Below are 25585 nucleotides of genomic sequence, written 5' to 3'. Positions count from 1 at the left end.
GAGCTCACAATAGATTGGATCATGCCATATGTATGTGGTGGGACAATGAACGGCGATAATTTAGAATGTTTCGACAGTTAATCTTTTAGTACATATATTTTCTCTCATTTGCATTAAATGGATCATCAATTTGAACACAAAGATAGATTAAGCTTCACCATGAGAGCAATGTGTCCCCGTGGCCCATTCCCCATTAGACAAGTTCCATGTTGGCTGAATTAGGAAGTGAAGTCACTGGAGAGAAATCTTTTTAAAAAAGTCTCTACCATTCTTTGTCCACCTTTGGCTGATGACAGTGCTGATTGTCTGATCAGTTTCAGCTCAGCAAACACTGAACTGGAAGCATCAGCTTTCCAGTGCTTTATTTATTTATTTCTGGTATTTTTACCTGACCTTTCTATTAAATTAATCAATGTATCTTACAATCATTAAGACGACCATAAAAACTAAGTTAATTTTTTTTTATCAGCAACCATTTTAAACCACCAGCAAACATCCTTGCTAAATGCAGAGTCTCTGAAAAGCCTGCTGAAATAAAACAGTTTGCTGCTTGCTTTTTGATGAGCAGCAATGAAGCCCGGCACACCTCTCTTAGGGGTCAGTTTCAGATTTGGGGTACCACAACTGCGAAGGCCTTATCTCTAATGCCCACCTGCCACACCTCCAATCGTGGGGGGCCCCAGAGAAGGACCTCTGAAGTGGAACCAGATGCTTGAGCAGGCTTGCATAAGGAGAATCAATTATTTTCTGGTTCAAGCTGTTTAGGGATTTAAAGGTCAAAATCGGCACCTTGAATTGAATCCAGAAACAAATTGTTGGTCAATTGTTAAAAGACTGGTGTGATGTCATCTGCTCTACCTGTTTCAATCAAAACCTGATTCCTACGTTATCTTCTGGAGCAGCCCCACAGATTCCACCGCAATAATGCAACTATTAACCTGGAATTGGAGCGAGAGTGTGACTGAGGACAGGTCTCACAAGACTGGTGGATTCACCATAAGTTAGATAAATCTTTATCAATTTGTGAGCTAGTTTTAGATTTCTTTATAGTCTTTGTATTTTATTTGTTGCAGTGCATGCGTGTGTGTGTGTGTCCGTGTGTTTTTTTTGTGCTGATCCAGGTCTGTGGAGAATGGTTGTTAAAATAATTGAAGTAGAAACAATATGGTTAAAATTGGTGTATTTTGTTAGAAGGGGGCAATTTTTTAAGGGAAAGTTACAGGTTGCACTTTGTGTATTGAAAATTTGTTTATCAAACTTTTAAGACAATCACATCATATAGAGAGCTTGCAGAGAGATTATTGCACTGTGGCTACAGATTCAACAGGATCGGTGTAGGTAGGCACCAGAGAAGTAGGAATGAAGGGAGGGAGAAAAATATTTTTAAAATACCAGCTGCCAAGAAAACCAGTATGGGCATGGGTAAGAGAGTAACTAACCCATTAACCAAAGGCCTTGGAAATGAGAATAACTACTGGATTCTAAACATGCCGAGAAGGCACTATTTATTTCCTCCTTGGTTAACTGTTGTTCACACATGGAAATATCAGGACTGAACTCTCATAAAGAGCAACAGCAGGGAGGAGCTTCTCTGGAAAGTTATCGGCTGCTTGGTGTTCATGATCTTTGCTTCACTTTCTAGGCGATGAACATGTAACAGGTGCCTGAAGTTCTGTGAAAACTTTCTGAAAATGCTAGGAAACATTTGTTAATATATACAATATGCATGCATGTATTGCATTATCACAAGGTGACTAATATATATAATTCTGATTAAAGAAATAAAGCACACTAAAACTAATAAGAAGCTAACAAACATAAAAAACAGAATTACCCCCAAGCCCTTTCAGACTATAACTATTTTATCATGGTGTAAAATAAAAAGGGGTTGTTTTTGAGTGGCTGCTATTCCACAGTCAGAGTGCTACCACATAAAACAACATTCTCTGGTACCTAGCTGCCTAACCTCTGAAGGTGGGCAGATATTGAACAAGTCCTGGTTTGATGACTTCAGTAAATGCCAGGCTCATTTGAAAAAGGCTTTGATGCCTTGGCTGGTGTTAATGGCACACAACATTTTTTATTTCTTTTGAGAGACTGAAGATGCAGCACGTGCCGCTCTGGTTCATTGCCTTATAAGTCATAAGAAAAACACCAAAATTCAAAACCAGTTTTTAAAAATCATTTGCTAAAACAAAGATTAGCCTTTGTCAGCCTGCCCAAGCAGGTACTATAGACAGGGCTTTCTCAGTGGAGGCCCCAACATTTGAAACACCCTCCCCAGGAAGATATTCAGAGTCGCATCACTGCTGCTGATCTTTTCAAAACAACAGCAGTGACTTATTTCTGTCTGCATTTGTTTGTATTGTGCTGCACTTCAAAAAACAAAACAAAAAGTTTAGTGGTTGAAGGTATATACTGCATGTATGTATTTTATTTTATTTTCAGGTGCTTTAGAGTTTTATAAGCAACCTTGTGTGGGCAGTGTGCCCTGAACGTTTAAGGTGGCAAATTGGGTGAAGCATTGGTACCGCAGAATGCTGCAATCAATTTTTTGACAGGGCCAGTTATTGTGAGAATGCCCCCCCCCCGAGTTTCACTGGCTACTGGTACATTTTGATGCACAGTTCGAGGTGCTGGTTGTGACCTTTAAAAGCCCTAAATGGGACTGGGTTATATAAAATATAATTTTCTCGTATATGAGCCTGTCTGAATCTTAATGTGTTCGAGAGAAACCAGTTTTCTATGTTCCACCAGTTTCCGAGGTGTGTTTGGCAGGGTTATGAGAAGGGCCTTCTCAGTGGCAGCACCTTGGTTCACAGGGAATTGAACTTCCATTGACGGAAAAAGTATTCACACAGAGATGGATAGATATAGATATAAATATATTGACCTGCTAAGACAATTTGGGTTTTGGTAGATAATTTATCATTTATTGCTGTTTTACATTTATTTTTTTATCTGCTTTTTATGGCTTTTAATGATTGTTTCCTTCTATATTGTGTTTATATATTACTGTTAGCTACTTCAGGCACCTAGCATAGTATAAATTTAAATAAATCATGTAGGAAGGAAGCCTTAGGGAAAGTGATAATGGTTTGTTCTGACTCTCAGTGTGATTTTGCCATAGTTTCCTTGTGCATTTTACTTAATTTAAATTCTACGGATGCTTCAGACATTTGAATTTCATGTCTTTGTATTTCTCCCTCAGAAAATTCCACCTTGTTGTCTGTGTTCCGAAAGAGGTCACTTACAAAACAGCTGTCCTGCACGATTTTGTTTAAATTGTTGTTTGCCTGGACACTACTCGAGAGAGTGCCTTGAGAGAACGTACTGGAAAAAACATTGTAACCGCTGTGATATGAGAGGCCATTATGCAGACGTGAGTACACAGTTAACCAAAGCTACCCCATATTTCTTTCTCTGTTTCTCTCTTCAGAAACACTTGTGTTTGTCACAATTTGTTGGGGCAACCACCTAAATTCCCACTTTTAGAACTGTGTTTAGTAGGCGGTATTTCTGTGCACACACAGATTTCTATGTAAAATTAATATTTTCTGTATCTTCGTAATGTTTGGATTGATGATAAAGTAATAAAAATAGATTGTTAAAATGAAATCTGGCAGCGTTGCCAGGTAAGGTCTATATTCTTCTTTTATATTCTTTCTGTGTTAGACCCTGACGGACTATTTTGACTTGAGTATGAATACAGAGACAGATTTGAGGGTCATTTGGGACGTGAATAAAGCCGTGATGAGAGGATTCCTGATACAGCAAAATTTGATTGGAAAGAAGGCCCAGAATGACAAAAAGGATCTAATTCTGTATCAATTGAAGGAGAAAGAAAGTTAAGAAGTAACCTGAAAAATCAACAGATTCAGAAGGAAATTAAAGTTTTACAGCAACAGTTTTCGCAAATTATAAATCAAGAAATTTAATGGAAGATTAAAATGGTGAAACAAAGGACTTTTGAATCGGCAAATAAATGTGGAAAACGTTTGGTGTGGCAATTGAAAAAGAGACAGAAACAGAATACTGTTACACACATAGAGGTCGATGGGAAATCTATTGAGAACCCTGCAGAGATCAGGAATTTTTTTCAAAAATACTATAAACAGCTGTACAAGAGAGAAAAGGAGGATAATGGTAAAATCCAACAATTTCTGAACTTAAATAGTTTGCAGAAAATACCCACAGAGAAAAAGATCCTACTTAATGATTCAATTTCAAGAGAGGAAGTGGAAATGGTGATTAATCAGATGGAAATTGGCAAGGCCCCAGGACCAGATGGACTATCAGCTAAATATTACAAGACTGTGTAAGAATGGTTGATATACCCGCTGAAGGAAGTTTGTAATAAGATTTTAAGGGGGGGCAGGCACCTGAGACCTGGAAGGATGCTTATATTACCTTGATCCCCAAGCCTGACATGGATAGAGCTCAAGTGAAGAATTACCGCCCAATCTCGTTACTAAATGTGGATTATAAAATCTTTGCAAATATTTTGACTAGAAGGCTGAAGAAGGTTTTGAATGACTCATTAATAAAGACCAGGCAGGTTTTCTGCCTGGGAGACATATGAAAGATAATGTTTGCAATGTTATTGATATCTTGGAAATGTTATACTTTAAAAAATTGTAAAGCTATATTTGTTTATTGATGCTGAGAAGGCCTTCGATAATGTGTCCTTGGAGTTTATGAAGATGAATTTGCAAAATATGGAGGTTGGACAAAGCTTTTTAAATGGTATCAATGCAATTTATTGTGAGCAAAAGCAAAAATTATTGTCAATAATGTGGTATCAGATTTACTTAGAATTAAAAAAGGAACCAGGGCAAGGGTGCCCCCTCCTACTTTTTATTTCAGTACTGGAGGTATTGCTAGATATGTTAAGGAAACATGAGGAAGTCAAAGGTATTAGAGTAGGTTCGAAGCAATATAAACTAAAAGCCTTTGCAGATGATTTAGTGCTGACTCTGCAGGACCCTGAAACCAGTGCATGCAAAGCACTGGAAGTGATACAAGATTTTGGGCAACTCTCTGGTTTTAAACTGAATAAAAGTAAAACCAAAGTGCTGAATAAAAATCCAACAACAGAAGAAGTGGAGAAATTGGAGAAAACCACTGGTTTGAACCTTGTTAAAAATGTGAAATACTTAGGTATAAATATGATGGCAAAACATCTGAATTTGTATAAAGATAATTATGAAAAATTATGGAATGAAATTAAGAGAGAGTTAGATATTTGGTCTAACTTGAAGTTATCTTTGTTAGGTCATATTTCTGCTGTGAAAATGAATGTGCTGCCTAAAATGTTGTTTTTATTCCAAGTATTACTGATCGTGGACAATATGAAATGTTTCAGAGAATGGCAAAAGACGTTATCTAAATTTATCTGGCAGGGGAAGAAACCTAGAATTAAGTTCAAGTTACTAACAAATACTAAAGAACTTAAAGCTATACTTTGAAGCAGCAACTTTTTGTTGGTTGAAGGAATGATGTACACTGAAGAATGCAGATTTGTTGGACCTAGAAGGTTTTGATAATGTTTTTGGATGGCATGCATATTTGTGGTATGATAAGATAAAGGCCCATAAAGGTTTCATGAATCATATAATTAGAAAATCATTGTTTAATGTTTGGATCAGATATAAAGACTTATTAGAAAGGAAAACACCTAGGTGGATTTCACCACTGGAGGCTAAGGCCTATAAAAGATTAAATAAGGAAACCAAGTGGTTGAAATACAGTGATCTGTTGGAGGTTGAAGATAAATTTAAATTGAAATCATATGAACAGCTTAAAGGTAAGTTAAATGATTGGTTACAATACCATCAGATAAATGAGATGTTTAAGTATGATAGTAAAAACACAGGTTTTCAATCCGAGAAATCCAGACTGGAATCGGAGTTGATGGAAACAAAGACAAAAATATATATATAAAATGTAAAATTTATTACTGGAGTGGCATACAAAAGAGGAACAAGTGAAATCTGTGATGATTGATTGGGCGAGAGATTGGGCAAGAAATTTATTGCTTGTACTACTTTGAAAGAGAACATGATGAAAATGATGTATAGATGGTATTTAACATCTGTTAAATTAGCAAGAATGTATCATACTTCTGACAACAAGTGTTGGAAATGTAAAGAAGAAGAAGGAACCTTTTACCACATGTGGTGGACTTGCCCCAAAGTAAAGTATTACAATGTTTAGAATTATGGACTCTTAAGAGGAGGAGAGATAGGCTTATAGGATTCAGTTAGATCTTAGTTTAAAATTTAGAGTGTAGATTTATAATATAGCTAAAATATCACTTTAAATTGTAACTGTTGTTAAAATGTTAGGTATTATGATAAACAAAATTGCTAAGGATGATTTAAAGTGAAACTCAGAAGGAAAGGATCGAGGGAAGTCAATTAACAATGTTTAAAAAAAAGATAGAGGAGTAACAAGAATTTTCCTTTGTTATGTTTTTGTTTTTAGTATTTTTGTTGTATTTTGTATGTTTGTTTGATTGTTTGGATGTATTTTTGTTTACGTGAAAAGAATAAAAAATAAAAAATAAAAAAAATATTCTTTCTGTGTTAATTGCATTTGAGCATTTCTTTGAAACGTTAAGCAAATTTTGTACTTCCTTAACAATACCTGACTATTCAGGATGTGGAATTATGTTTTTCCTTGTTTGTTTTGTTCATTTGTAAGCATTTTCCCATTAAAAACAAATGTCGTAAAATTCATGAAGAATTGCTGACATTCAGTGGAATGCCAATACATTTTTGAATTTGTTGTACAGGTTTGGGAGTGGGGACTTTGTCACCATGGACACAGGCATGAAGTCTAATTATGATAAGGTGTTGCATGTACCTAACTAGCTTGAGTTCTAGTTAAGTATAGTGAATAAGAGACTGAGAACAAAATTAGGAAATTCCTGGTTCAAATTTTCACCTTTGCAGGGTGACCAGAGGAATGCTCCCTGCGCCTTTTGATCCAATCAGTTAAAAAGAAAGTCTCCTGTCTTCTCTGCCTTGTGTTCTGTTACTTGGTCACACTAGAGTGTGATGGAATGTCGGGACTAACGTGTGCATGATTGTGCACAGCCTGTATATAAATTTTATAACCAAGGTTCATTTATGTTAGTGCTGAAGCATTCTTAACTACAGTTAAGTCAAATGGCGATAAATTGTCCTGGGGAGGAACTGAGCAGATATTGTATGTGAACCCAATCTTTTAGCTTTCTCAGCTAAGTTACATGCACCAGAACCTACTTAGTATATTAACAGCAATGATATCGGGATGATGTCTTCATGAGTTGCGTGTCGAGACCCCAAAGCCGCCCTCCCGGGAATGAAATAAAGAGACCAGGACACAGAATATAAGGTTAATGATGTTGGGAAAAAATTTGGCCACAACTTTATTGATTACAGCATGTGAGCGGTATTGGCTTAGGCATTGAGTGGACCTGACTATATCTGACTCCTGCCCGCAGAGCAGGAAGTCCAGTAAGGGTAAACCACTGATAAGGGGAGCCCCGTCGATTCAGACCAACTCGAGTTCCCCTTGGGTTCCAATGGGGTCGTGGAGTGGCCCTAGCCCCGCCCCGGGCTTCGGACAAGATCCCACACCCCCCGGATTCCTTTAACGGACTACCCTTAAGCTTGGAGGGGCAGGCGATGGCCAGGCCTCCCCTCCCCCAACAATAGGTCACTCAATGCCTAACCGCCACCTTACAAAGTTGTGACGATTGCTAAGTGGTAGGCGAAAACCAAATGGCCCAGCCAATCTGCCAAGTGGAAAAATTCCTACCAGGCCCCTGACAAGGGCAGGCGACCAACCGAAGTCCAAAGCAAGGCCATAGGGTGAAACCTGCCTACAGGGAAGGGAGGGAGGGTGGGAGATCCGAGGAAGCGAGCCGAAAGGGAGTCTCTCGGCTCGCGCCTCTCTATTTGAAAGGGAGCCCCCGGCCACGCCCCCAGCCGGCTGATTGGCCGGATGCCTGCTGACGTGGCCGGGGACTCCCTAAGCTGCGAGGGACAAAGTCCCCCGCCCACAGGAAGTGGGGAAGAGCGGCTCTGCGGTCCACCGCAACTCCTCCCCACCCGGAAGTGGAGCGGATTTGCGTGTCGAGACCCCAAAGCCGCCCTCCCGGGAATGAAATAAAGAGACCAGGACACAGAATATAAGGTTAATGATGTTGGGAAAAAATTTGGCCACAACTTTATTGATTACAGCATGTGAGCGGTATTGGCTTAGGCATTGAGTGGACCTGACTATATCTGACTCCTGCCCGCAGAGCAGGAAGTCCAGTAAGGGTAAACCACTGATAAGGGGAGCCCCGTCGATTCAGACCAACTCGAGTTCCCCTTGGGTTCCAATGGGGTCGTGGAGTGGCCCTAGCCCCGCCCCGGGCTTCGGACAAGATCCCACACCCCCCCGGATTCCTTTAACGGACTACCCTTAAGCTTGGAGGGGCAGGCGATGGCCAGGCCTCCCCTCCCCCAACAATAGGTCACTCAATGCCTAACCGCCACAAGAGTCCCGAAAGGGGCTCGCCGCCACATACCCTCACAGCTGTAACCAATTCTTCAATCCCTCCGCTAAATCGGCCAACCAGATGTCATTTCCCCAATCGGAGAGGTGAACCCCATCGTTACGAAACAAAGCCATCTTGCTGTACACTATGTCGGGATGCGTAATCACTTGGCCACCAAACATGTGCACCTTCTGTGCCACTGCGCGATTTATGCGCTTTCGAGCATAGTCCGTTGCAGCTGGGTTAGTACTGTCGCGCCAGAAGCGCCTCTCCAACATCTGCGACCAGATAAGAGTCATTTTTGGGAAGGTCACAGCCAAATAGTCCAAGTCCTTCTTAATATTCAGAAGCAAGTCCACGCCCTTTCGGCCAGGCAAGTCGTTCTCTCCCAGCTGCACAACCAGAGCATCAGGGGGGCCTTCAGCATCAGCCCTAGCCATCACAATTGGCAACATCTCCCTCCATAGCATCCCTCGTCTCGAAATCCATGAGATATGAACACCTTCCGGAAGACCCAGCTGGCACCCCAGGCCACTGGCAATTGCTCTCAACCGGGCCCAATGAACAATGCTGTGCCCAACCATCCAGATCTCATAGCCCTGGGTCCGTGGAAAGGAAGGAAATGAAAAGAAGGGATCAGCCATGCATTGTTCAAACCGATGAGCCAGCACGGATGTAGCTTTTGAAAGCATTAGAACTCCATCGCCCCAAGGTCTTTATTCTATCTGTTGACAATCCCCAGTGAAAGGGAGTCTCTCGGCTCGCGCCTCTCTATTTGAAAGGGAGCCCCCGGCCACGCCCCCAGCCGGCTGATTGGCCGGATGCCTGCTGACGTGGCCGGGGACTCCCTAAGCTGCGAGGGACAAAGTCCCCCGCCCACAGGAAGTGGGGAAGAGCGGCTCTGCGGTCCACCGCAACTCCTCCCCACCCGGAAGTGGAGCGGATTAATCTAAAATATGCTAGATATACCCAAGAATGTGGGAGGTCTGGTTGTAGGAAGTGTGATGTCTCTTGTTTTTTTCATAAATATGAGAAATTCGGATGGCTCCAAGATGATTTTTGTGGGCAGTTTCTGTTTATTGTGCAATTATTTAACAAATGAATAGCCTTTTGGATCAATGGTCTCGTCCAGCATCCTATTCTCACAATAGCCAACCAGGGATCTGCAAGAAGTTCGCAAGCAAGACCTGAGCACAACATAGCTTTTAAGCTATACAGGCAAAATTCATGCAAGTCTGAAAATGTTGGTTGTCTTTCTTGACACCTGCCCTGTTATGATCTTAAACTTCTGCATGGTGTTTGCAAGGTGTCCCTCACTTGGGATATTGGAATCTACATCAGGCTCACATGCTGAGGAGGAATCTAAAATTGTCTAGGTCAGAATTTCCATTTCTGAAGAGCCCAAAAAATCCTGTGTGTGGAGACTAACACACACACAATTTTCTGGCAAGTGCATGTTTTATAGGATAGTGCAACGTCTCTTCCTTGCCATATTTATTTGGGGTCCCATTGGCAGCCAACTTGAATAAAATATTGGGGGGACCTAGGTAAGCCTCACCCCACATAATCAATCACATGGTGTGGTTCACACACCCCATTTGCATGGCAGTGCTCATTAACTTTGAGGGCCTGCCCCCTCAATATTTTATTGGGGGGGGTGAAGGGACCCCGGCCCCTAGGAGTTCGCTCATATGGTTGGAAGCAATATGCCTCTGAATGCCAGATGCTGGGAATTACAAGTGGGGAGAATGTTGTGCTCAGTTCCTGTTTGGGGGCTTCCCATAGGCAGCTGGTTGGCCACTAGGAGAACAGAATGGACCACTGACTCAAGCAGGCTCTTTTGATCTGGCACTTTTTGGAAACACCTCCCAGACTAGAATTGAGGTATCAATAACCTCAAATTGATACCAGTTATAAAAAGTAGTGATTTAATATTATTGGGGTCTAGTTTTAGTGTACATTTTGAATATTACACTGTTTTCATTCAGTGGCTTGGAACCAAAAGTACCCTTCCGGTATTAGAATGCCCCTTTTACTCACAGTAGTTCTAACCTAATGGAAGGATACTGAATGGGAAACATGACCCTAAATACAGATACGTTTTTCCATGTGTTCAGGCTCTTGTGCAGAGTGGCACAAGCCCTTTATTCATACCTTTTAACAGCCCACTAGGGTTACTGTAAGTTGCCACAGCCTATATCTTCCTTATTCTCTGTGTCTCCTATTGTCTGATGTGGTTCTACACTGCCACAGCACTAATACATTTTCTCCTTTTGCTCTTTGTTCTTTGGATCTAATCCAGTGTACTTAGGTTTGTTTCCCCCCCAGAATGCGGACATTCTGTTACTTTCTTTTTTTCAGCACAGTGTATCCCCATGATAATTTTTCTGATCACTATTTTGTCATCAGCTCCTGTGTGTTGCAATGGATTTGGAGGAATGTGGTTGTTGTCGCAGTCCAAAACACAAATGCTAGCAGAGTGAATTTGACATGGATGAACTGAGAATTCTGTTGTGGAAATTTATAACTCTTTTTAACCCTTCTGCTCTTAAATATGAAATACTACTTCTGCTCTTTTCTTTGAAAGTTCAGAGTAGTAGGCATGGGCTTTCTAGTGAACTATCATCCAAGCATCAAACAAGTCTGAACCCTCTTCAGAAGTTCTCTAGAAGATTATAGGCTAAGACCTTTCATTTCTTCCTCACACCTGTTCCTAAATAATGCTTTAGCCCCACTTTCCCCATATAGTTTCATAAAGCTTACCCTGAAGATCATCTATGTGTCCAAAATATAAGAATGATCATGTTCCTTGACTTGAGTGGAGGGAAGAATGTTGGGTGGTGACATGAGGGGGACATGCCATTTCCAATAACGGCTTGGTGTGTTGTGCTCATACAACACCACGAGGGAGGAAGAGAAACAGGTGCCTGTTTCATTATGCCCTGTGGGGTCCCTCCATATATGGGAGCTCATAACATGGTAATTAAGTACTGTTAAGGATACTTTATAATTTCTGGTTCTTGCAGTGGACGTTAGTTGAGGAAGGGTCATGTGGGGCGAGCTGTTGATAAGAGAGTCACTAAATGTTTTTATCGATAGGTTTAATCAGCTCCTTTTCTGTTAACTGTCATACAGTTAATTAATATGACTTGTGCCATTAAATCTTTTGTTTGCTGCAGTGGCTTGCAATGGGGCAGCTCCTAGCAGCAGCTTTGACAAAGCACCAGAGAATTCTGTTAAAAAGTTGTGTTTAGTAATTGTAGTCATCGTGTCAGGCCATAACTGACTTGGAGCTGAAGGATTTTTGTGAGATGAGTAGTTGTGCCAGCAGGGACCCAAGTCTCTTGGGCCAGCCGCACTCTCATTAAGATTTGCCGCTAGCAGTGGCGGTGTTCGGCAAGTATGTGACGTGCATTCTGTTATTGTATGCTTGGCTTGTCAGCCTGCAGCTTTCTGACACTCACTTATGTCACTCTTTATTCAGAGAGGAAGAAGCTTTTGATAATTTGACAAGACAAGCTCTTAAACGATCTAGGTCATGGCCTTCACTGTCTGTGATTGTGAACATATTTCCTGAAAGCCCTGTCACTCATCACAGCTACATTTTCTCCCGGGGAGCCATAGGCCTGTCCTGGTCGCTTGTCAGCTCACACATTTTGGTTATTCATATACCAAATACAGTCTTGGTTGAGGGCTGTTTTTTCCCCCCTTCACTTTTGCAAATGCTAGCATGTTAGTAAGGCTAATCCTTTCTCCTGTGTTGTGTTCCCAGCAGGGTTGTGTTCAAGGGTTCTCTCTACTACAAGGCAGACAACTGGCCAAGGGGAGCTGAAAAGGAGGAAAGGCCGCTTAGTGCTGTTTTTGTGTTTGTTCATTGTTGTGGAAATATGAGAACTGGTGGCAAGGGCCTTGTCTATTGAGCACTTGAGTCTTGGTCTGCTGTCAGGGGCTGTTTAAGATTGAGTGTTTTATTTTCTTTGATGTTCACATTTGAGAATAGGGAAGTGGGAATTAAACAACAGATGCACTAAGCCGTTGTTCTCGTAAAACAATAATTAGCACATGATAAAATTCAATATGGGTCAAACGGAACAATATAAACTCTTGATTCATCTGGTGTGGCAAAGTGGGTTGATTTGTGTTTTATTTTTTATGAATACTCATCACTCCTAGTTACTGATAGGATAAGTGTATGCGGGGTGAGGGGGACACACATCAATTTTGCACAAGTTAAGAATAAAGCTATGCTGGCCATACTAAAAAGATTTAAAAGTGAATTCATTGTAAAGAGTGGAGTGGCCTCTTTGGAGAATTGGCATTTCATGTTCGTACATCTAAATGTTAGAATGGTCTGACTGCTGGTCCAGGAAATAAATGCAATATTCTTCTAATGTAGCTATATTCCACCAGAGGTTTTCTTTCTTTCTTTTCCTAAATGAAGGCAATTCATGGTTAAATACTTATAAATAAGAGAAATCACAAGCTCAATTGTTGCTGAATTTAGTGATGCTCTCTTCCATATCAAGCCATTCTGCTTCATTTGAGCAACCAGTATTCTGTAGCAATTGTTAATTAGGCTTTTTGTCATTCATTGATAAGGAAAAGATATAAACTAGCTGTAAACTTTGTGCATCAGTCAGCCATCTCAATATTTAATGGGTCCTTTTTCAAGAACTTCTAATATCCCCAAACATTAATCCTAAACATGCTTGCATGGAAGTTGATACCACTGAATGTAATTGCAATTGTAGTTTTGTTTTAACATTGAGTCACCATTTGATTTTAAATATACACACCAGGCAAATTTTCATTTATATATATTTTTGCCCACAGACTAAAAATGAGCACACAGTTTTGAGTGAATCTTGGTCCTGTCTTCATGAATACCTCATTAAAACAAATAAATTCTATAATAGTTGATGTTCAGAGTGACACAGTTATTATTCTAGAGCCAAATAATATTTTTAGTAAGCTCTATAGGTGAAGATTATATAGTAGCAAAATTTCATTCTTGCATGACAGTTCTTACTGACTACAATTTTACAACCACAATATTCTGGTAATACCATGGTGGTAAGAATCTACACAAACTCTATCCCTGCGGTAAGCCATCAGAAATGTTGCATAAAGAACTTCATTGGTGTTTGCAGCTGGCAGTATTTTTTATAGAATAAAATGAGAACCGTTGCTTAACTTGTCAGTTAATGGCAGTTTTAGGAAAATGAGGAGACAGTTTTAGGGTATGATGTGGAATATTATTGTAATATGTCCTGCATCCCAAAGGGGCACATTATATGTAATTAATTTGCCAAAAATTGAATTCAATGTTACCTCTAGTTTTTCTTACAACATGTGAAGTCTGAAAAACAAAGATTACTTAAAATACAGACTGTAAGATTTCTGTCAACTAGAATAACTAGTGCAATTTTATGTTCTAATATGACTATTTTATGAATCTAATGAGAAAGCTGGCATATTATTTTCATGACAGACTCTAATAATAAAGAAAATTAAAGACTGGAAATTGCTAAGTTAATAGTACTTTATGATGTAAAATACAAAACTTATGCTTCTATTTAAACACTTTACCTCTTCCTGTCACTAAGGTAGAACTATACTAAGACAAAAACAAATACTTCTAGTTGAACAGTGCTTGAAAAAGCTATTAATAGGTACCTTTGTTATTTCATTAGCACAGTGTAACACTGTGGTTTAGTTACAGCATCAGTAAAGAACAAATAAGGCAATGTAAGTTCTTGTAAAAATACAAGCAGTAAAGCATTTTGTTATGTTCCTTATTTTGTCATTTTGCATTGCTGAGGATTAACAGGCAGGGATTACATTCTGATTTGTTTATAGGTATATATATTCAAACATAGAAAAATTGTTGTATGAAATTATAAAGTAACTTCCAAATAATAGTGCCAAGCTTAAATGTTGATAAAGCTCTGTTAGAGCACTGTTTGGCATATATTTACATTTTAGGACCTTTACGAACTTGTCTTCAAAACTTCTAAACTTGAGCAAAAGAAAGGGAAAAAGAAAACTGTTACTGGCTTTCTGACAATGGCAGGGAGTGTGTTAAACCAGTGTAAAATTCAATTAAACTGTCTAGCCAGGTTTTCGAAGCTGAAATGCAGACCCTTTCAGTTAAGCTTCTTATTTTCCTGTGACCGACACCAGTGGATACTGTGTTATGCCAAAACCAACAGGCTGTAAAGCACCTTGTTTCATGCTCCCAGCTGATCAATATTTTTATTTTCCAGGCTTGCCCAGAAATATGGAGGCAGTATCACCTAACAGTAAGTAGAAACACCTTTTTTATTTTCTTCTACCCCCAGCCTATTTACTCTTCAGTGGACTGCTGACCATAAAATATAGACAAGAATCTTGTGAAGGAAGATAATAAATATCTAAAGAGGTTTTGCACTGAAGAATGCAAGAATATACTATGCTTCTTCCCCCAACTTTATTTGAAAACAGTTTATATAACAGTTTTATTTGAAAACTGTATATATAACAGAAATCATTCATGTTGGCATCGTGTCACTTTGCTGCCTATAACTTCATCAATAGTACATAATAGTATAATAATATCTCATGGAAGCACAGCAGTACTGTTTACAAGTATCATGATCATTCCCAAGTACCAGCATCTATTTCCACATTGTCCAAGGAAAATGATTTTTACAACATTTTTACAACATGGATAGAATGGGAAACTATCATACGTTTTATCAGTTGAACCTTGTTTAGGAGCCTTTACTTACAAAGATAGCTGCACAACAAATAATCTTCAGTCTTCCTACTGAGCTTGTTAAACCCAGACAGAAACTAGGGTAATGCAGACCGTCCACTTGGTTTACGACAAGATTAAATGTTTTGTGTTCCAAAACTTAATGCAAGTTTATATTTGGCTTCATAGTCCATATAAATACTGAGATTCAAGTTGATTACTCTTGCTTTCAACAGATCATTAACTGGTCAACAGGCTCAAACTTGCAAACATCTACCTTCTTAGGTTATTTCATTTAAAGAAATACTGTTGGTACATGTGCTTTCCAGTATGTTTCTTTTGACATTTTAGGATAATAAATCTTTCCCAGTTTCTCCTTAGAAACAGTTTACTCAGTTTAAAATACTTTTTGAAATAAGTAAATATTCGAGGTTTCCTTTTTTATTTACACATATTCTTTGAGTTATCAGTGAACTTCACAAACCATTATATGGTGTAAGTCATTCATTATGTTTCAGGAAATTTTTATTCAGTATCTTTACTCAAATTGAGCTTTAAACAGGGAGAAATTACTTCAATATTTCAAAATATTTTTTCTTTAGTCCCACTTCTGGGTACTAATCAGTTTCTCGAAAGGGATTTTTATCAAGGCAACAGGAAATATAAATTCTTACTTAAAAGTTCATAGTAACTAGTTTGCAATAACTATAACTATTCAATAATTTTAGACCAATTTTGTAACTTCTTTCTTAATGTCTATACTTCCTTGTAATGTCTGCAGTATGTACAGGATTCCCCTAAATTGGGGCAATCCTTTATAGATCATTTTCTTTATGGGTTCCAGTGTTGATGATACTTCATTGCTACAATAGAAAATTCATCTCATGGTTAACTAACTGGTTTTTGATTTGTTTTAAAAAGTCTACCTTATTTTCCTTAAAAGTTTCTATTTCAGTATTGCTGCAAAAGAAATCATATGAGAACATACCCAAAAAAGCACAAGTAACCATATGATAGGATACAGTAGGATACAGTGCAACAAATCTAAAGTACTGTAATGAAATGCTTAATGTAGTAGCTACTCAAAAAAGATTCATGAGTAAGTAGTCATTTGTATTTTTGTTTAGATACATACATATACTAATACTAAACAGTTTATTCCACACTTGTCACAAGTTTGGTTGAGCCTAGTTGTTAACGTCTCTTAATAAACCAGAATGTGAAGTATATATCGAATTTGCATAAACAGAACATATTTTGAATATTGTACAAATATATATCATGTAGGTAATCTTTTAATCCCACTTATTATGCATGTTTGTCAAAGGGTTATATAAAATGTGTGGTTAATTTTTCATGCATAAGCAAAGTGTCCCTAATTAATCATTGTGAATGCTTGTTCAGATCAACAGAACAATATTTGTCACTGCTGAGGCTCTGCCTCTTGGTGATTTTATTCGTTTTGCCCATTTACTGAGAGATTGGGGTGCCATCTATCGACTCATTGAAACTATTGCACTCACATCTATCTTTAGTGCAGATAATGATGTGTAAATAGTGTAACCGATGGTTATGGGTTGTTCTTAGGTTTTGCTTGTGCTTAAGGTCTTTGAAATTTTAGCTCTTTGAAAAAGCTGGTGTCGTAATGTCAGGCATACCTTTTCTGTATCCAAATGTGCTGCCAGAAAGAAGAAATTGCAGGAGATTATACGAGGGAGTGAGAGATTTAAAGCAATGTATTAATTAATTTACTGCAAATGTCTTGTTAAATATCTCAGTAGTTTTGGGCTTTCTCATAATAGCAGTCTAGGTGTACTGGTTGCTTTGCATGCAATGGTTTCTTTAAGTTGGCAAATTCATTTCCTTTTAAAAATTATAACATAGCCGTTTATACATTAAAAGTACTACAGAACTAATCATATTAAATTGTCATTTCTCTTTCCATTTTTTTAAATAAAGCTTTTCCTTGGAAAGTAGATTTTCCAGGTGGCTGTTTTATTTTTTTGAAAATCAAGATGTTGTTTTAAATGCTCTTAAGCCTAGAGTGGCTGACATACTGCACCAAAGAGTTCACAAATTCAGAGTCACTTTAACTGAAGTTAAAGTGTATGGTTTGGTATACAACGAATTCCTTGTTTTATCTGTACTAAGTTCATGAATTATGCCCCTTTAAAGCTTCATATTAATATTTTGCATTTTGAGTTGCAAATGTATCCTTGCCACATTTTCCTTGGGAATATAAGGCCTAACTTGAAGCTCCTTCTGTTGTCTAGTCTTCATGGCTCCAAATATATTGACTTGGAAAGAGTGAGAGAATTGCAATTTTGCATGTAGAAGATGGTCCCATGAAGCTTTAACATTGGCCCGGTGTGTGTGTGTGTGTGGATAATGCCCCCATTACGTTTTCTGAAATGTACCCAATACCAACTAATAATGTGTATGATAACTGTTAGTAATGGGTGCATGTTTTTAGTTTTTTTAAAAGCTAGCTGGGATCCAAAGTGATCTGGGTCAGTGGCGGGGAGGAACCGGGAGGTGGTAGATTTTTCTTTCCAGTAGCAACGCTTCATAGGATACTGCTCTGGATGATTTTGGGCAGCTGTTTAGGGCGCATGGGAGGCTGTTGTCTGAAGGATGGAGATTAAAAGCTTTGGATCTCAACTATAACGTTTAATGTATCTTTCAGAATATAGTAGAACTATTTTTGCACTGTAATGTAACATGTTTCTAGTAATAAATCATTCATTGCAATTAACAATTAATAAATAACTTTCCTTCTAATTTTCTGTTTTCCACCCAGAGAACAGCTTCTTTTATTTGACTCTATCTGTATTGATAAAAGTATGTGTATATATGGGGCAGATTAACTGCTCGCTAATATTGTCTCCATAAAGTTACAAAATCTGGGAATATGTATAATGTACATGGATTCCTTGAAATGCAATTAGAACATAGCCTATAAAATGCAGGATAATACTGCATGGGGTACAAAACAATTGGACAAAACATATATGGTGTCTTCATTGGAACAAACCAGGGTCGACATACTTTCTTGAGGCTTCAAGTATATCAGGTACAGTATGTCTGGCATAAAATGAAACTATGTAACTGTTATAACCGTGTAGCAAATCATGCTTAGGAATAATGTTCATACAAAAGTATATATATCCTGGCCTAAAATCTATTAAGCCTGTGGTGTGCTATATATTATTATGGACATTGCAGATGGAAAAATGTGTTTCATATAGTGTATAATGCGATTGTTTTTCTGTATATATTTTAACAATATATTTCTTTGCTATGGAGCTGGGATTCTTCTTCTTCTTCTCCCATTGCCTTGCTCTGTGCATGCAGTGAGTCCCCCTCCCCCATCGCCTGCCTTTTCTCATTTATATCAAAGCCCCTCGCCCCAAGATGGCCACCAACAGAGTTTTACAGCCATCAGACTTTAACCACCAAACACTGTCATTTAACACGCTTTTTGACAGTTTGTTAACCTTACTTTTAATCCACTTACATTAAAAAGGTGAACCAGGAATTGCTGTTTTGGTATGCATATCTAAAAGACATGAAGGCACAATACCTCTTTTGTGCTTAAATTTTGTGCTTGTATTTCTTTGTAAATGATCATTAAAATTCTGCTTGGTGTCCTACCTTTCTTTGAAATAAAAATGTAAGTATGATTACTTTTAAATCTGAGCTGCAAAAAGCAGCTTCTGAAATTAAGCACAACTACTGAGGGTGTGTGTGTGTGTGTGTGTGTGTGTGTGTTTCCCTCAATTTAAAGAAATTATAAGAAACTTTATCGTCCACAAGGCCCATTCTATAGAAGAGCAATGATTTAGCTTTTTGGCTGAATTACTCAGAGATTGGTTCCTCATAATCGCACCAATGCCTATCCTAGTCTGAACATCAACATTTGAACATATAAGCCTGCTAATTGTTGTTATATTATGGTGATGTTAAAGAAGGACGGACTGGGGTTTCCTTCATTTGCTTTATTTAAAATAATCTTTAAAATAGTTGTATGCCATTTATGTAATTTCCCCCCAATATTTTGAAAACATACACAGTATTTTGCCATCCTGTTGCCCAATCCTATTCATGTTTACTAAGAAGTAAGTCCTGTAGAATTAGGTTGGATGTGCTTGGAAGTGTTAGCTTTAAGAGCTTTCCAATTGTAGTATTTACAATTCGTATAATCTATTTTAAAGAATGTATGTCATAATATTATGTATAATTTGGAGACTTTATCATATTTATTCTAAGCTCATGCCCAAATATGTCTTTCTGACTAATTAAAATTCATTTGAAACTTTAGTTATCTTCACTTTGTATGTGAATTTATGAAGAAAGAGTCATTTGTAGTTTGGGGGTAGAGAAAATTGTCAGATAAAAAGATAATTTATGCTAAAAATAAAACCTGGTTTCACAATAAATTTTACCTCTTTATCCAGTTGGGGTAGATAGTTATAGATAACAAAAGCTGCATTAGTTGACATTTTTAGAATCATTTTGCTGTTTATTTCCTGGAAGGCAATATTTGCATTTTACAGGTTTCCATTTAATTCATAAAATGTATACCTGTCAAATGATAAGTAAACTAAGTTGAATTTATTTTGTGTTGATTTGTTTCAGGGTGCTTATTAGTTTTTGTTAGAAAAACTTGTCACACACGTGTAAATAGTGAACATGCACGAATAAAGCAACACTGCATTATCTGCACTGAGAATCTCCACTTATCCATAATCTATCTTTTTTTCCAGAAAATATCAAAACACCAAATATATTACTTTTTATTATCATATGACAGACAGCAGCAGTAACTATCTGTAATCTTATCAAATGCAGCATTAAGTCTGTAATCCTGCACATATATACTAGGAAGTAAATTCAGTGGAAGTTCTCAGCTAACATACATAGACTTGGTCCATATGGGATGTTCATGTTTCCAGCTGCTGAAATGCAAGATGTTACTTTTCTTATAAGGTGCTTTTTCTGGAGCAGTTTAACAAAACTTAATTCTCACTGAGATTAGGATGACTTCCATTTAAACGATTACTGGGGGCCAGACTAGATGAGTCTCAGGGTCCCTTCCAGCTCTACAATTCTATGGTTCTTTGTGTTGGATTGTATCCTCTGTGATTCAAATATTCTCTAACTACATAGTGATTTTAATATATATGGTTTGAAATATGAGTGTGATGTAAGTGCAGATGTGGAGGATTACATCCAATGGTAGTCATACTTGGTGTAGTTTGATTGATTTCAGTGCTTCTCCTCTGAGCATGAGTTGGTTGGTTATCTCTCCCAACCTTATTTTTTAAAATTATACACAGAATATGTGTATAATATAGTGTTGCCTTGTTAAAAATTGTTGATGTTTCTAAATATTTTTACGGTCAGGGTATTACAAAATACTATAACAAAAGCATTACCAGTAAGCATTGCTAGTTTACATATTTTTGATATTTACTAGTAAGAGGCAGGCTATGTGAAAGGGGGGTTCTCAACGCAGATGATATGTTTATGTCTGAATGTTAGCTATTTCCCTTCATGCTTTTGTTTCTGAACTTGGCATATTGGACCACAGCTTCTGCATCATGCATCTGTTGTACATCCTTACCTATAAAAGCTCAGAAACAGTCACCCAAGCCATCATGCTTTTAAAAGATATTTACATGTGACTTGTATTGAAATAATGTGGATGGGGGCAGGCATTTTGAGTTTACGTTCCAGTGAAAGCAGTGCAGTGTGGATATTGTTGCAATGACACACAAACGTGCATTCTTACCTAAATCCACCACAGAGTTAGGCATGTTGTAGCCCACTGAAACATCTCTCTTTGTGCCAAACCTAAAATACAATTAATGAAGAAAAATGTTTATAAATGTTGCATTAAAGTTCTAAATTGCATTAACTTGTAGAAGAATATAGGATATAAAAGTGAAATTGGATGATGTTGGTCTGAAATTGCAGGATTGATTATTGTTGCTACACTATTGTTCCTTAATAGTGGAAATGAGATACTCAATACCTAAGTTTCTTGCTTGAGAAAAGAAGAACCTTGCAGAAACTTCTGTATCAGCTGCTATTAATCAAATGAATATTTTGTATTATTCATATAAGAATTGCTGTAGAAATAACTTGTTACAAACTGTACAGGCAACAGTTAAATTTTCTACAACTCTTCAACATCTCAATTGGAAGAAAAATTTAACAATTTTAAACTCTGCGGGCTGTTTGGTTCTAAAAACATAACTAACATTTTTTAATATTTTAAAATAATTCCTAAGCTATGTAGGCACCAGTTCTGAAATACTGACCACGTGAGAGTGTCTAACAGTATAATCCTATGCATACATATTCAAAAGTAAGTATCATTGAGTTTATTGAGGCTTACTGCCAGGAAAAAATGTCGCTTTCTCTGGGCTTATGACTTTAGATGTTTTCAGAGTTAAGAGTAATTGAAATTAGTGGGACAAGTTTGCCTTGAATCCACATTTGTAACTTGCTGTATAAGGCATGCAGTGTGAATTTTGTGCAGTTAATTACAGATTTGCATTCTGCTTAGTATTTTCTTTTGCACAGTTTAAATGAGAATTTTTAGAGGAAGATTGGTCAAAAGCTTGCATAGATCTGAAGCATTCCATCCATTAACTTTTATTGAGCGTATTTGCTCCCATGCTAGGTTGCTTACCCACACACCTTGCAAGCCAAAAAAGGGGGTGTTGATTGCAGAATCGGTTTGGCATACTCCTGCCTGACTCAATAAATCCTTCCAATATCACTGTTTTTCTTATGGAGTGACTTGCTTATGCAATTTGGGGAAATAAGGTTGTAACCACGGCCTTTTAAGAGGACGTGGCTGCCCTTTCTTTGCCTTTGAAAGCCTTGACTGAGCATTAATTTAGCTCATTTTTTTCCTGAAAGGTGGGGCTTAATCAGATTTGTGATGTTTTCTTCAAGTGTGCAGTATTTTCGCTAAAGTAAAAGAGGTGTGAAATTATGCATGTTTTATGCTTCCATTTCTGTAAATATTTGCGCTTTGATTTGTGTACAAAACATCACTGAACAAATTTTACTACATCTTGTAGAGGCTATGTATTTTAAACGGGTTGTATTTATACTTTAAAGTTTACGATAGAATTGTGGCTTTAGTGAGGTGTATAAAACCACTTGTGACATGAGCCTTGTTGATATTTGTTTCGTCTCCAGCTTCCAAAGGGACTGATGACATTATTTAATTAATATATTTATATACCTCATTAATTGGCACCAATGACACTTAAAGTGGCTCAGCACAATGAAACATAAAATAATATTAACAAATACACCAGACTCAATACACCAGCATATGAAAGCAGAACCATTAAAATATATAAAATATCCAACTAACAGTTACATTAGCAGCCAAACATGGTTAATTCAAAATATTTTATTGAACAAATACTGATGTGTGGAGGACAGTGGTGCAGTTGCCTCTTGAATATTACTGGGATAACCTTCCAAACTTTGGGCACAACTACAGAAAACACCCTACACCGTGCCCAGGCAGAACAAACCTGCCTACATGGAGCAAAACTTCATTTTCAGAATGTAACCAATAGAGGAACCATCAGCCTAGCTTGTTTGCAGCATCTTTTATAAGTCCCCTCCCCCAGTAGTTAGGAAGGGCCTCAAAATATGATTCTAGAATAGAAGAGGCATGGCACCCCATTTCCAAATTCTTGAACCACTGTAATTTCCTTCAACGACAGTACAAATTAGGATTTTTGTTGTCAGAGGATCAGTTAATGCAGCACATCCAAAACACAAGAATATAGTACTCTTCTGGGCACCAGGGTTACTGGGTTCATATTGGGCATGCTAATATTAGCTGTGCATTATCATTGAATGTGAGTTTTATGGCACTTTAAAGATACGAAACAAAAGGAAAACACAGGCCACAATGAATTTCCATAAGCAAGATCAAATGCATGAAATGGAAAGTGAAAGGGTTAGATTCTCTTGTAAATAAAAATCTGATTTTGAGATGTATTCCTTTCACTTTCAGTTCTGTATTATAAAATGGAGGAGAGCAACATGGTGACCCTTCTAGAAGCTAGACTTTGGGATATAATCCCATAGCTTACATTTTCATTCCCCTTAGAATGAAAATGTAGACTATCTACAGAATCCTTTACTCATTCATATATTTTGTCTTTACTTTAAATTCATGTCCTGACAGTTGAATGTAGTGAAATACACATTGAACTTTGAAAACCTTGATTCATATCATTGCTCAGTCATGAATCCCTTGATGGCCTTGGGTTAGTCACTATGTCTCCATCTAACCTACTTCCCAGGCCTGTTATGATAATGTCCATGTTCAGCCCAGACCTCTTTGGAATAACATAGCAATTACGAGGGGGGGGGACCCAATAAAAATAATAGTGGCTTCTCAGTTGTGTATCAGGATACAAAAGTATAATTGCTGGTTGCATAAGTACAATAAGTACAATGAGGTTCAAGTTAACAAACTGTCAAAAATGTTTTTTTTAAAAATACAAACACTGATTCCCCCTCCACCCCAAATTTCTTTCACCAAAATTCAGTGCAAATGTAACTTAACTTTTTTTTTTTTTTACTGTTGATCAGTTCTCTCATTCTTCATGCTTGCTTAAATAGGAGAAATTTGAGACACAGTCATGGGGGTGAAAGACAGAGAATGAGGGAGAGGTATAAACCTAGGGGAGTTGCTTAATGTGAAGTGTAAAGGTGTGATCTTTATAACCATTACATTCACTCTAGAGTGAATCTTCAGAATCGACCATCCTAGATGAATGAATCTTCAACACATGGTCACTGCACTTTTGTGCTTACCTGGGTATTCAGAGTAGCTAAAGGATGGAGCTATAGAATGTAGTTTTAAACCTGAGCGTGAAACAATTTTAGGTTTCCTTCCACTTTTAAATCTACAATTGCTAGATAATAATATTGCATGAAATCATACACAAGTATTTTCTAAATGTATATTATAAGCTTTTTGTGTTGTGAAACTACTCATATTTCAGTTTTTCGTATAATAAAATGTTTATATTTGTGGATGTTGAATAACTGATGATCACCTTCTGTACCCCCACCCCAAATATACTTTTCAAAGTTCTGAATTAACTAGGAAGTTTCGTACTTACCGGTAACTAGGAAGCAGTTGAGTGGGCACATGTGGAGTATGGCAATCGTGCAAGTAAACTGGTCCAAAGCTGTTAAGGTCTTCATATACCAGTATAACACCTTGAACTTCGCCCACTAACAAATCAGCAACTCATGCAGATTATATTCTGACTTGGTCCCACTCCTGTCTGCAACTGTGCTGCAGCATTCTGCACTAACCGAAGTTTGCGGGTCAGTCACAAGGGAAGCCCCACAAAGAGTGCATTGCAGTAATCCAGTCCATAACAACAATAACAACAACAACAAAAACAACAACTTTTTATTATTTATACCTTACCCATCTGGCTGGGTTTCCCCAGCCACTCTGGGTGGCTCCCAGCAGAACATTGAAAACATGATAAAAGATTAAACATTAAAAACTTTCCTAAACAGGCCTGCTTTCAGATGTCAGATACAGTGGTACCTCGGTTTACAAACTTAATCCGTTCCAGAAGTCCGTTCTTAAACCAAAACCATTCTTAAACCGAGGTGTGCTTTCCCTAATGAGGCCTTCTGCCACTGGTGCCCTTCCACCGTTCGGATTCTGTTCTTAGACCGAGTTGAAGTTCTCAAACCAAGACACTACTTCCGATTTTGTGGAGTTTGTAAACCGAATCGTTCTTAAACTGGACTGTTCTTAATCCAAGGTACCACTGTAGTTGTTTATTTCCTTGTTATCTGATAGGAGGGCATTCCACAATTAGGCCCTCTGCCTGGTACCCAAATACAGCTGGTAAAAGGCACTTCTAGCCAGTGAGGCTATCTAGGACTCCAGTGACAAAGCTGGATCCAGAACCACCTTCAGGCTGTGTACCTACCTACCTCAGGAAGAGTGCAACTCAATTTAGGGCAGGCAGTTGACGGATTTATCAGGCATGGCAACCACTCGCCCATAACATGCCTACAAATTGGCAGAATTCAAGCTCAGCTTCTTTTCTCTCGATCTTTTCCACCACTGCATCTAGGCACTGATCCAGGACCCACCCACCCACTCGTGATTCAGCTGTTATGGAGTAGAGCTGAGTGCCATTAACATTCCAATGGCACCTTGTGCCCAAACGTCTAATGACTTCACCCAGCAGCTTCATTTAGATATTAAATAGCATTGGGTATAAAACACT

General features: G+C 38.0%; 1 protein-coding gene across 2 annotated transcripts in view; it reads left to right on the top strand.

The window, feature by feature from the left end:
• ZCCHC7 (zinc finger CCHC-type containing 7) overlaps window positions 1-25585 on the top strand; it is a 123633-nt gene that overhangs the window by 76932 nt on the left and 21116 nt on the right. For both annotated transcript variants that reach the window (XM_033173034.1, XM_033173035.1), the window contains exons 5-6: window positions 3212-3382; window positions 14800-14835. In XM_033173034.1, the coding sequence (XP_033028925.1) occupies window positions 3212-3382; window positions 14800-14835 (207 nt within the window). The remainder of the gene's footprint in view (window positions 1-3211; window positions 3383-14799; window positions 14836-25585) is intronic.

The sequence above is a fragment of the Lacerta agilis genome, chromosome 16, assembly GCF_009819535.1.
Source record: "Lacerta agilis isolate rLacAgi1 chromosome 16, rLacAgi1.pri, whole genome shotgun sequence".
In the NCBI taxonomy this organism is placed as follows: domain Eukaryota; kingdom Metazoa; phylum Chordata; class Lepidosauria; order Squamata; family Lacertidae; genus Lacerta; species Lacerta agilis.
The sequence above is the reverse complement of the archived record's forward strand: the minus strand, read 5'-3'. Positions and strand labels throughout refer to the sequence as shown.